This window comes from Macrobrachium nipponense, chromosome 15 (assembly GCF_015104395.2).
Source record: "Macrobrachium nipponense isolate FS-2020 chromosome 15, ASM1510439v2, whole genome shotgun sequence".
Lineage (NCBI taxonomy): Eukaryota > Metazoa > Arthropoda > Malacostraca > Decapoda > Palaemonidae > Macrobrachium > Macrobrachium nipponense.
The window spans coordinates 53,995,549-54,008,270 of NC_087208.1; the positions used below are offsets into that span (position 1 = coordinate 53,995,549).

Consider the following 12,722-nt stretch of genomic DNA (forward strand, 5'->3'; position numbering starts at 1 on the left):
CCTGGGTATGCTGATCGATACGGTAGCAGGGCGAGTCTTCCCCTCAGACTCGCTGATCAGCAGATTCAGGGAGGCAGCCAACCAGTTCTTGTCTCGGCGGGAACAGCCAGCTCAGCAGTGGCAGGTCGTGATCGGCCACCTGTCGTCACTCAAGAAGTTAGTCCCTCATGGGCGTCTTCACCTGCGGTCTCTCCAGTGGAGACTAAAGGAGAGTTGGTCACAGGCAAGAGACCCGCCGTACTTCCCTGTGTCCCTCATGGAGAAGGTGAGGCTGGACCTAGCCTGGTGGCTGGACGACAGGAACCTCGTAAGAGAAGTGCCTCTCCGCACCCCCGGAGATGTTGCTGTTTTCAGACGCATCCACCGAGGGATGGGGCGCACACCTGGAGGAGTTGCTGATTGCAGGCGTGTGGGATCATCACGACAAGCACCTTCACATCAACGTACTGGAGCTCAAGTCAGCGTTCCTCGCTCTTCAAGAGTTCCAGGACCATCTGATGGGACGCTTGGTGGTGTTGATGTGCGACAGCACCACAGTAGTGGCATACGTAGGCCCTCCCGCTGCACTAGTTGACGTTGCAGGTGCACGAGTGGGCCGTGGCTCACTCAGTAGAGCTGTCAGCGTGCTACATTCCAGGCAAGAGGAAAGTAGTAGCAGACAAGCTCAGCCATCAGGATCAGGTGATAGGGCCCGATTGGTCCCTACACCCAGACGTGGCGGAAAGGCTCTTCAACCTGTGGGGGTGTCCAGTCGTAGATCTGTTCGCCACCCGGCACAACAGGAAACTTCAGGTTTTCTTCTCGGCTGTGCCGGACCCATCCGGACCCATGGGCTGCTGCAGAGGACGCTCTTCAACACCCGTGGGACAACCTCTTCGTCTATGCCTTTCCCCCGTTCTGTCTGATTCGCAAGATAATCAGCAGAGTGCTGGTCACCCCGAATCTCCGGATGATCCTGCTGGCTCTGCTTGCGGAAGCACCGATTGAGATTCCCCCTTGGCCACAACCTTCTCTGCCAGCCACACGTGGAACGGTACCACCAGTCAGTCCAGTCCCTTTGTCTTCACGGCTGGCTGTTATCCACCATCTCTTGCGAGCGACAGGCTTTTCTCGCCGAGCAGCAACAGAGATGGCTGGGTATATCAGACAGTCCTCTGCAGCTATGTACCAGGGAAAGTGGGCCGTCTTCTGTGGTTGATGTCGTAGACGGAGTCTATCTCCTCTAAGAGCCACTCTTCAGCAGGTAGCGGATTTCCTCGTTTTTCTTTGCTGAGAGAAGCTCCTCTCCGTCCCCACAGTCAAAGGATATAGGGCCGCCTTAGCCCTAGTCCTGAAACTGAGGGGAATGGATATCTCGAACTCGTTCGAGATCTCCCTTCTCATGAGGAGCTTCGAGAGGTCTTGCCCACCCAGGGAACTCAGGCCCCCTGAGTGGGATGCGACTCTCGTCCAAAGGAGTCTGACTTGAAGTCCCTTCGAGCCACTCTGAGAGTCGTCAGACAGGGATCTGACCCTCAAGACCCTCTTCTTGCTGGCCCTGGCATTGGCGAAGAGAGTAGGGTAACTTCATGGTCTTTCCTTCGACATCAAGCATACCAGGGGATGGGGATCTGTGACGCTCAATTTTGTCTCGAACTTTGTAGGGAAGACTCAGAATCCTTCGGTCCGTGATGACCGGTTCGAGTCATTCACGATCCCCTCCCTATTGGACTTCACCGACAACGATGCGGATTAGATGCTGCTTTGACCTGTGAGGTCAAAGGCAAGAGACCCGCCGTACTTCCCTGAGTGTCGATGCCTCTTCGTTAGCACCGGGGTGACCAAGAAAGAAGTATCCAAGAACACACTTTCTTTCTGGCTGCATGAGGTGATCAGGAGGGCGTACAAAGCTGATGGTAGCGACGACATCCGTACCCTTCGTCCGAGAGCCCACGAAGTCAGAGGCATTGGTCCTTCCCTTGCGTTTTGCAAGAACTTCTCCGTGGCACAGTTCCTGAAGGCAGGGGTATGGACCAACCAGACCACCTTCACCTCCTTGTGTGACTGCATGAATGGATGAGTGAATGAGAGTGTGACTGGCTTCTCTTCCCCATCTTTTTCTCCCCCTCTACCTGTGGGCAGAGGGATGCGGTCGTCACTACGCTGGAACAGGAGACCGATGCAGGTAAGCTACTCGACCGAGCTCCATCCTATCCCTTTAATTAGGGATAGGAGCGATTATCCACCACTTCCCCCAACAAGGGGGGGGAGTGGAAGCCAACAAGAGACAAACCCATGACTTCATATTGCCTCTTGCAATAGGAACAAGTTCTTGCTTGCTAGTTTTAAGAGGTACGCTGGCCTCCCTCTTATTACCTGGGTCCAGAGGTCTGACCATTGATCCTGCGGTACATACCCAGATCATTGGGCAGAGGCTAGGATCCCTCCCTCTGCTCTTACGACCAGGGAGGGAACCAAGGTTGGACGAACACCAGTCTGTTCATTGACTCAGATTCCACCCACCAAGAAGTGAGTCCTCCTATTGTTAAAGGACCGATGGTTTGTATTACGTATCGGAACAAATAACAATTTGTCGAAAATTGTATTTTTCCTAACTATACAAACCTGAGGTCCTTTACACATAGTCCCACCTCATGCCACCCCTCACTCTGTTTTTCCTGGGCCTAAAGCAAAGTGATTCTTCACCTCCCAGTCGCATGGTGTGCTGACTGTCGGACAAGCAGTTAACTACCGAACTCCCTTGTTCGAAGCTTACGACCGTTCCAGCTGCTGCAAGTTACATTCCTATTGTTAATGTACCTCAGGTTTGTATAGTTAGGAAAAATACAATTTGTTCATGAGACTTACCTGTCAGATATATATATAGCCCTATTCTCCAAGGTCCGAAGAATTTCAAAACTTACGACACACGCAGTGGGAGGACAGGTGGTTAGTACCTATTCTCGCTACTGGGGCGGGTATCAGGAACCATTCCCATAATCTATTGAGTATTCTGATTGTCTTTTGGTTTTTTGACTTGGATTCGTGGCTATGCATACGCTATTGTGGACTGCTTTGGATTTTGCTTTGATTTTTCTTGGATAAGATGTCTGGATCTAGTTCTGCTAGTTTCAGAGTATGTTGTGTGGAAGAGTGTAAGGTGAGGCTACCGATAGGTTCGGTAGATCCTCATACGGTATGCACAAGGTGTAGGGGACATGTATGTTTGATAAATGATCGGTGTAAGGAGTGTGAGAGTTTGCCTGATTCCAGTTGGAAGACTTATGATTCTTATGTGCGTAAGTTAGAGCTTGACAGGATCACGAGGTCTTCGTCCAGGAGTGTGTCAGCGAGTAGAAGTCAGGGTAGTGATTTTTCACCTGCTAACCCTCCTGTAGACTTTGCTATCCCTAACCCTGTGGTGTTGCCTTCGGGCCCTGAGGTTGTGTCTGCGGAAGGTAATGCCCTGTCTGTAATTATGGATTCCATTTGTAACCTGGAATTGAAAGTGCTCGCTCTGCAAAGTGGTGGTGTGAAGTGTGGTGATGGTATTAGTGCCCCTAGTGTTGTGGAGGGGCCGTCAGATCGGCCCTATAATGCCTCTAGGCCTGGACCTCTGTCGGACTCCCAGGACTCCGGGAGTGGGCAAGTCAAAAGCCGAAGGAGGGTTACGGGGGCTCCCCACTGATCTGGCGTCCCTTCGGCAGGTCCTGATGACGCTTCCCAGGCTGCCAAGGATCGTGCTCGTGCACGAATCCTTAAGGATTGCTTCTCGTGATCCGAAACGTCCTCCCCGTGCAAGGGGTGGAGCTCTCGGAAGGACTTTCTCCCTCTTAAGAGAAGCTTCATGTCCTCTTTCTCGAGATGCGTTTCGGTCGTCGCCTGAGAGTTTTGACGCTTTCCTGCCGCAGAAGAGGACCAGGACGTCATCGGAGGATGACGCTGTTGAGCGCCCCAGTCGCTCCAGGGAAAGAGCTGTCGCTTTTCCTGTGAGAAGGAAGAAGGTGTCCCCTTGCCCCTCGTCTTCTCTCAGGATCAGTCCTTCCCCTGAGAAGGAGTCTTCTCCTACAAAGAAGATTCTGCTTGGAATGCAGCGGCAGTTGGCTTCGTTTATCACCGAGAGGGAGGCAGAGCCGCGTCGACGCAGGAAGGACTCGAGACTGCCTATCAAGAGGTCCAAGCAGTCCCCCTCTCCTTCTCCTCGTTCGTCTCCTTTGTCTGCTTCGTCGCCCTCTAGATTTCGTTTGCCACCTCAGCGCTTGTCTAGAGGTTTCGATGAGCGTCACCCTAGAAACTCTCTAGACCGTAAGGCTCATCGTAGCAGGGATCGCCGAGCTTCTCGTTATGATGCTCCTCGTGCTCCCCTTCGTGACGCTCTACATGCCGCTCAGTATGACGCTCTACATGCCGCTCAGCATGACGCTCCTCAGGCTGCTCGCAATGATGCTTCTCTTGCTGCTGCGGCTCGTCAGGATGCCCATTTCGCGGATCTTCGGGACGCTTCAGAGGCTGCTGTTAAGGATGCCTGGCCTTGTTCTGCAAGTACTTCTTCGAAGCGAAGGTCCCTTTTGCGAATTGGACCTCAAGGTCTTAGAACTTCTCGGATGTTGGAAGACTCTTCTGTTGCTCCCGTTGAAGAGGGACAGTTATCAAGTTTGTCAGAGCCTGCGGATGAGGAGCAGCCTTCTACTTCGTCAACTTCGGACTACCAGGTTTTGGCCTGCCTTCTGAGGGACTTGTTTGGAGACAAGTTCCAACCCTCTGCCCCTCGCTCTCCTCCTTCGCAGTTAGCTTCATCGAAGACGAGGAGAACGCCAGGCTTTGTCAAGATATCGACGTCTCTTTCTACGAAGAGAGCCCTCAAGAAAGTCCACGATTGGATGGATTCCAGGAAGGCCCAAGGCAAGACTCTTTTGCCCTGCCTCCGTCGAGGTTGAGTGGAAAGGCAGGGATCTGGTATGAGATGGGAGAGGAAGTTGGTTTTGAGAGTTCCTTCCTCTTCCCAGGGAGACTTTGCCAGCCTTGTGGATGCTCGAAGGAGGTCTCTCCTTTCCTCTGCGAAGGTGTCTTGGACTCTTTCGGAGCTGGATCATCATCTGAAAGGGCTGTTTTGGACGATGGAAGTCTTCAACTTTCTGGACTGGTGTTTGGGAGCCCTTGACTTGTAGTCTCGGAGTCCTGACTCTATTTGTCTGGAGGAGCTGTCCAGCGTTTTAGCTTGCATGGACAAGGCCGTCAGGGATAGCTCGGATGAATTGGCTTCCCACTTTTGTATGGGGCTTTTGAAGAAGAGGGCCTTGTACTGTAACTTCACAGCGAAGTCTGTTTCTCCCTCACAGAGGGCAGAGTTGCTGTTCGCCCCTCTTTTGAGCCATCTTTTCCCGCAATCCATGGTTAAGGATCTCGCTGTCAGCCTGCAGGAAAAGGCTACCCAAGACCTCCTGGCCCAGTCGTCCAGACGTCCAGCAGTCCCTTCGACTACTCCACTTGGACAGGCTTCCAAGAAGCAGAAGCCCTTTCGCGGAGGAGCTTTCTCGAGATCGTCTCCTCGAGGAAGAGGTCTTCCCAGAGGCAGAGCCCCTTCCAAGGTTAGGGGCAAGAAGTGACTCGTCGGACCTTCAGACACCAGTTGGAGCCAGGCCTCTTTCCTTCGCAAAAGGAGCAAAAGCCTCTTTTCCTCCCCCGGCCCCCCAGCCTGAGATGAGAGGGACGGACAGCTGGTCCCTCGAAGTCATCGAAAAGGGATACAAGATCCCATTCCTCGAACTTCCACCGCTGTGCACTACGCCCATGGATCTGTTGCCCTCCTACCATTCAGAAAAGCAGCAGATTCTTTTCGATCTGCTCGAGCAAATGCTCGAGAAGAGAGCTGTGGAACAGGTCCTAGATTTGGAATCCCCAGGTTTCTACAACAGGTTGTTCCTTGTGCCGAAGCAGTCGGGAGGATGGAGACCAGTCCTGGACGTCAGCAGGCTGAACCATTTTGTAGCGAAAGAGAAATTCAAGATGGAGACGTCTCCGTCGGTTCTAGGAGCCTTAAGACCAGGTGACTGGATGGTTTCGTTAGACCTCAAGGACGCCTACTTTCGTGTCCCTATCCATCCTCAGTCAAAGAAGTACCTGAGGTTTGTCCTGAAGGGACAGGTCTATCAGTTCAGGGCTCTTTGCTTCGGGCTAAGCACAGCACCGATGATTTTCACGGTGCTGATGAGGAATGTGGCAAGATGGCTTCACCTTTCAAGAATAAGAGTCTCGCTATACCTGGACGATTGGCTCATTCGAGCCTCGTCGGAGGCGAGGTGTCTGGAGGACCTTCATACATGTTAGAATTGACAAAGCCCCCAGGACTTCTTGTAAACTTCGAAAAGTCCCATCTGACCCCAACTCAGTCCATCGTGTATCTGGGGATTCAGATGGATTCAGTGGCTTTTCGAGCTTTTCCGTCCCAGGAACGACAGCAGCACTGCTTCGACAAAGTTTCAGCCTTCCTGGGGAAGGAAACATGCTCGGTGAGGGAATGGATGAGTCTGCTGGGGACCATATCCTCGCTGGAGGAGTTTGTGTCCCTGGGGAGACTGCATCTCAGACCACTCCAGTTTTTCCTTGTGGAGAACTGGGAGAACAAGGAGGCTCTGGAAGTGACTTTGAGGATCTCCCAATCTGTCAAGGTGGTGGCTCGACCCCGTAAAGTTGGCAGGAGGTGTTTCTCTCAGCCTTCAGAGCCCCGACCTAGTGTTGTTTTCAGACGCGTCCACGTCGGGTTGGGGAGCAACACTAGGGGGGGAAGATGTGTCAGGCACCTGGAGAGGGGAACAGGTGTCCTGGCACATAAATCTCAAAGAATTGGGGGCAATTCTTTTGGCCCTCCAATTTTTTGAGGAGCGAGTTTTAGGCCGAGTAGTCCAGATCAACTCGGACAACACCACAGCTCTGGCGTACCTCAAGAAACGGAGGAACACACTCTCGGTCCCTGTTCGGCCTAGCAAGAGAGATCCTGCTGTGGGCCCAGGCACGGAATGTAACGATTCTTACGAGATTCGTTGCAGGAGTGGAGAACGTCCGTGCGGATCTGCTCAGTCAGCTACAACAACTGCTTCCGACCGAATGGACCCTTCACCAAGAGGCATGTCAGGAATTGTGGAGGTTATGGGGACGTCCCTTGGTGGATCTTTTTGCAACGTCGAGTATGAAGAGGCTTCCTCTATACTGCTCCCCTGTACTCGATCCAGGAGCAGTAGCGGTAGATGCCCTCCTCTGGGATTGGGCAGGGATGGACTTATATGCCTTTTCCCCGTTCAAGATCTTGGGAGAGGTCATCAGGAAGTTTGCGGCGTCAGAAGGAGCAAGGATGACGTTGATTGCCCCATTTTGGCCTTCAAGAGATTGGTTCACAGAGTTCATGACCTTCATAGTGGACTTCCCGAGGACACTGCCTTGGAGAGTCGATCTACTCAGACAGCCCCACTTCGAGAGATACCACAAAAACCTCCCCGCTCTGAGTAACTGCATTCAGACTATCGAAAAGTTGGCCAGAGCGAGAGGTTTTTCAAGATCAGTGGCAAGGGCTATTGCCAGAGCTTCCTCTAGCATGGTGTATCAATCGAAGTGGGCCGCTTTCAGGAGATGGTGCAGGAAGAAGGGCATTTCCTCAACCACGACCTCTGTGAATCAGATAGCCGACTTCCTTTTTTATCTGGGGAAAGAAGAAAAGCTGGCAGTCCCAACTATTAAAGGATATAGGAGTATGTTGTCAGCGGTCTTTAGACATAGAGGTTTGTATCTAGCAAACAACAAGGACCTTCACGATCTTTTAAGGTCTTTTGAAACCATTAAGGTGGCTCAGCCAAAGCTGCCTTCCAGGAACTTGGACGTAGTTTTGAAGTTCCTGATGTCTAGTCCATTCGAGCCTCTCCGTTCTGCGACATAGAAGGATGTGACCAGAAAGGCTATTTTCCTAACCGCCCTGGCCACGGCGAAGAGAGTTAGCGAAGTTCAAGCCATCAGCAAACATATAGGTTTTAAAGGACATAATGCTGTATGTACCTTAAGCACTACGTTTTTAGCCAAGAAGGAGAACCCGTCTAACCCTTGGCCCAAGAGCTTTGAAATCAAGGGGATGGCGGAAATTCTTGGACAAGAGCCAGAGAGAGTCCTGTGCCCTGTCAGGGCTCTCAAGTTTTATTTAGATAGAACGAAGGAAAGTCGAGGTCCTTCGGACAATCTGTGGTGTTCGGTTAAGAGGCCAGACTTGCCTATGTCGAAGAACGCACTGGCGTTCTTCTTAAGGAATACCATTAAGGAGGCTTATATAAACTGTCAAGACGGTGATCTTAAACTGTTAAAAGTAAATGCTCACGAGGTGAGGGCGATTGCAACCTCAGTGGCATTTCAGAAGAATATGGCACTCAGTGACATCCTGGGTGCCACCTTTTGGCGAAGCAACTCGGTGTTCACTTCACACTACCTGAGAGATGTGAAAACAACATATGAGAACTGCTGTTCGCTAGGGCCATACGTTTCAGCAGATACAATTTTGGGGGCAGAAAGTAGCACTCATCCTATCCTTTAGAAAATGGTTAGGAAGTGTTTTTTAATTGTTTTGTTTTTATGGTTGTTGGGTCGGCCGCCAGAGGCGGACTTCCCAGTCTTTAGCTTAAGTTATGCTATCTTAACTTATGTTAGGCTTGGTCAGGTGGTTGTTTTGCTTCGTTGCCCTCATAGTATGGTCAATATGGTCTAGTCACATTGTGGTCACGCCCCCGTTGACAGATCATCTAGAACTCAACAGCTATACAGAAGCAGACTTGGGTGACAGTAATCACAAAGTCAGCTATGCTAACAGGTAAGGAACCAAGGTGTCAATCATCTACATGTAATTTTTTTCCTAAATCCTATTCTGTCTCTTCCCACCTCCAATGGTGGGATTCAGCTATATATATATCTGACAGGTAAGTCTCATGAACAAAATGATATTGTTATGATACAATAAAGTTTGTTCATATTTACCTGGCAGATATATATATTCATAGTGCCCACCCACCTCCCCTCAGGAGACAGTGGCACTAGAAAATCTGAATAGAAAATGGGAATGGTTCCTGATACCCACCTCCCAGCGGCGGGAATGGATACTAACCACCTGGCCTCCCACTGCGTGTGTCGTAAGTTTTGAAATTCTGTCGGACTTCGGAGAATACAGCTATATATATATCTGCCAGGTAAGTGTGAACAAACTTTATTCTATCATAACAATATCATTTTTCGACAAATCGTTATATTCGCTATATACAACTGTTTAAGTCACATGGTGCGGCGCGTTGCTAAAATCGATGCTTTACATGCTGCACAAGGACGGTGTCTATATCGAAGCTTTATTTTCATGCTATAAATTTAGTCCCCCCCCCCCCCCCCCCCCCCCCCCCCCCCTTAGCTCTGTTTGAGTGACATCAACTGTCTCACCACCCACATAGCTCACCCCTGAACATAAAAGATGCCAGATTTCTCTTAATCATAGGTATAAAAATAGCATAATTGTAAACCTTCTGTCAGTCCATGGGGTCTGGACTAGGGAGGCTTTCATATCATGAAGTTACAACGTTCGAAGATATATATAAATCTTAGTTTATTTTGTAAATTTTGGTGATAATTGCTTTTGATGATGATGCATATTCATTTCCATCAAATAGTGATATCGAGACAGGTAGTTAAAATGACTGCGATGATAGTAATATTGGTTTAAAAGTTAGTGTGCATAATTGGTTAACATACACACATATTCACTGATTCAACCAATTAATAACTGCTGTATATTTTTTGTAATTTTATAGGAGTTTCTAGAATAGCTAAGTAGTAATATTGTCATGAAAAAATGTGAAATTATCTTGGAATATATTGTATAAAACATTCCAAAACTAAAATGCAGTTTTTAAAATACTTTTCCCTAACCAAAAATATTATTTTTAAATGTCAGTTTTCAAAAATAGTATCTTATATTTAATTTTTTTTTATTAATCTGCAACACAAGGCAAACACAACCATGTATAACATTAAGTGATGAGTTAAAAAATGAGCTAGAAAATATTGGTTCCATCACTGAAGTTGGTAATGCATAATAGTATTGCCATCGTCCTTAAGTGGGAACTCCCTAGCACCTCTAGGGTTAAATTGCACATATTGTTTAGTTATAATATTTTATATTTTGTTTAGTATGTAAATATAGTAAGAAGTTTTGAATTTTGCAGCATATTTGAGGACCACCTCAGTGAAGTCATCCCGGTTGTTCACACATCTGTTGGAGGATGTCGAATTGTAGGCTCTATGGTTGCAGGTAAGAAGTAGATCTGGCCATTTGTATAGTAGTGCTTATATATTAGTTTGTCTGGGACTAATTTCTCACACAGAATAATGTTATATTTATGGTTAAGAAAATGGTTAATGGGTTTGTATGAATAAAAATAATTAAAAAAAAAATTATTTTTTGGTCAGTTAATTTCAAAGCCTTTGTTCACAGGAAACAGACATGGCCTTCTTGTTCCTCACACGACAACAGATCCCGAATTGCAGCACCTGAGAGATCATCTGCCAGAAAAAGTCAAAATTCAGCGCATAGAAGAAAGATTGTCAGCTCTTGGTAATGTTATTGCCTGTAATGACTACATTGCTCTCGTCCATCCAGACATTGATCGGGTAAGTAATTATAAGCAGAAATGAGTAATCTGAAGTACTGAATTGTTGTTTATTCAGTTACTGAGAAGATTCTTAATTCATGAAAATGAGATTATGAAGTATATAGCTGTAAGAATTCTTAGTTTTTAAGAACAGTTTCTGTAGTTTGTTAAATCTAATACACAATGCATAGAACCTTTTACTTTACCTTACCTAGTTGATTGCATCTCTAAACTCTTTGAATTTAACCTTTTAACGCCGATTGGACGTATTAAACGTCGATATAAATTGTCTGTTGGGTGCCGGTTGGACATATGGTATGTCGATATAAAAAAGATTTTTTAAAAATTTGCGGAAAAATAGTTATAGGCCTACTAGGCAAAAACTTTTGAATCACTTGCCTGGGGGGATGCTGGGAGCTCACGGATCAAGGTGTTGTTTTGTTTACAATCATTACCCAGGCGCGCAAGTGCGAATTTCTTTCTTATCGCACTGAAAAGTATCAGCGACACATCTCAGAAATTATTTCGTCACTTTGACATAATTTTTACACCATTTTAAATTAGCTGTCACATAAACTTTTATGTATGAAAATGTGCACAATTTCATGTAGAATACAACAAAAAACAACTCATGGTTGTGCTTTTATCAGTTTTGAAATATTTTCATATAAATAACGATGTGCCAAAATATCAACCTTCGGTCAACTTTGACTCTACCAAATGGTAAAAAAAAACACAGTTGTAATCTAAAACTATTATATTCTAGTAATATTCAATTATTTACCTTTATTTTGCAACAAACTGGAAGTCTCTAGCACAATATTTCGGTTAATGGTGAATTTAAAAAAAAAAAAAAAAAAAAAACTTTTTCCTTACGTCCGCGCGGTAACTCCTTCCGAAAAAATCATAAATTTTTTCATCCGATTGTTGAAATGTTTGCACCATTTTAAATTAGCCGTTACATAAAGTTGTTTATATGAAAATGTGTGCAATTTCATGTAGAATACAACTAAAAACAACTCATGGTTGGAGCTTTTATCAGTTTTGAAATATTTTCATATACATAACGATAAATAGAAAAAATTTGTCCTTTGGTCAACTTTAACTCGACCGAAATGGTCGAAAACTGCAATTGTAAGCTACAACGCTTACAGTCTAGTAATATTCAATCAATTACCTTCATTTTGCAACAAATTTTAGGTCTCTAGCACAATATTTCGATTTATGGTGAATTTATGAAATAAACTTTTTCCTTACGTCCGCGCGGTAACTCTTCCGAAAAAAATAATAAATTTTTTCGTCTGATTGTCGTAATGTTTGCACCATTTTAAATTAGCTGTTACATAAAGTTTTATATATGAAAATGTGCACAAATTCATGTAGAATACAACTAAAAACAACCTATGGTTGTAGCTTTTATCAGTTTTGAAATATTTTCATATAAATAACGATAAATAGATAAAATTCTTCCTTCGGTCAACTTTAACTCGACTGAAATGGTAGAAAACTGCAATTGTAAGCTACAACGCTTACAGTCTAGTAATATTCAATCAATTACCTTCATTTTGCAACAAATTGGAAGTCTCTAGCACAATATTTCGATTTATGGTGAGATTTTTGAAAACAGCTTTTTTTTTTACATCCGCGCATTATGAATTCATGCATCATTTTGTGATAATATTTTCTTTGTGTTGCCTTGATTGTTTTACAATGTCTTATATACCAAAATGATCGCAATTTAGTGTACAATATAATGAAAATTTTTTTAACTCATTATCTTTAACCGTTTTGCTCACAGCGCGATTTGTATACAATTATATATTAAATTTTTTTCGCGGTCATATATCCCAATATTTATATATGATAATGATATTTTTTTCGTTTCTGATGGTTGCATACTAAACTTCAGGCAATGACAAAAAAAGGAGCCAAAAATGAACTCTTAATCTTGAAAACTAAGCGTGCTGTGATTTTTTGAAAAAAACATTTTTTCTGCTTCGGCGCTCACTCGCGAACGCTGCCGGCATACGGGAGACGATTTTTAAAATACCGCTTTGACGTTTAAGGGTTAATAAGAGG

The 12,722-nt window shown here is 46.0% G+C and overlaps 1 protein-coding gene across 2 annotated transcripts in view; it reads left to right on the forward strand.

Moving 5' to 3' along the window:
* The first annotated feature begins 10,147 nt into the window (after positions 1-10,147).
* The window catches only part of LOC135194941 (eukaryotic translation initiation factor 6-like), a 42,169-nt gene continuing 39,594 nt past the window's right edge, over positions 10,148-12,722 (forward strand). For both annotated transcript variants that reach the window (XM_064221164.1, XM_064221163.1), the window contains exons 1-2: positions 10,148-10,303; positions 10,487-10,662. In XM_064221164.1, coding sequence (XP_064077234.1) covers positions 10,294-10,303; positions 10,487-10,662 — 186 coding nt within the window. In that variant the 5' untranslated portion in view covers positions 10,148-10,293. The remainder of the gene's footprint in view (positions 10,304-10,486; positions 10,663-12,722) is intronic.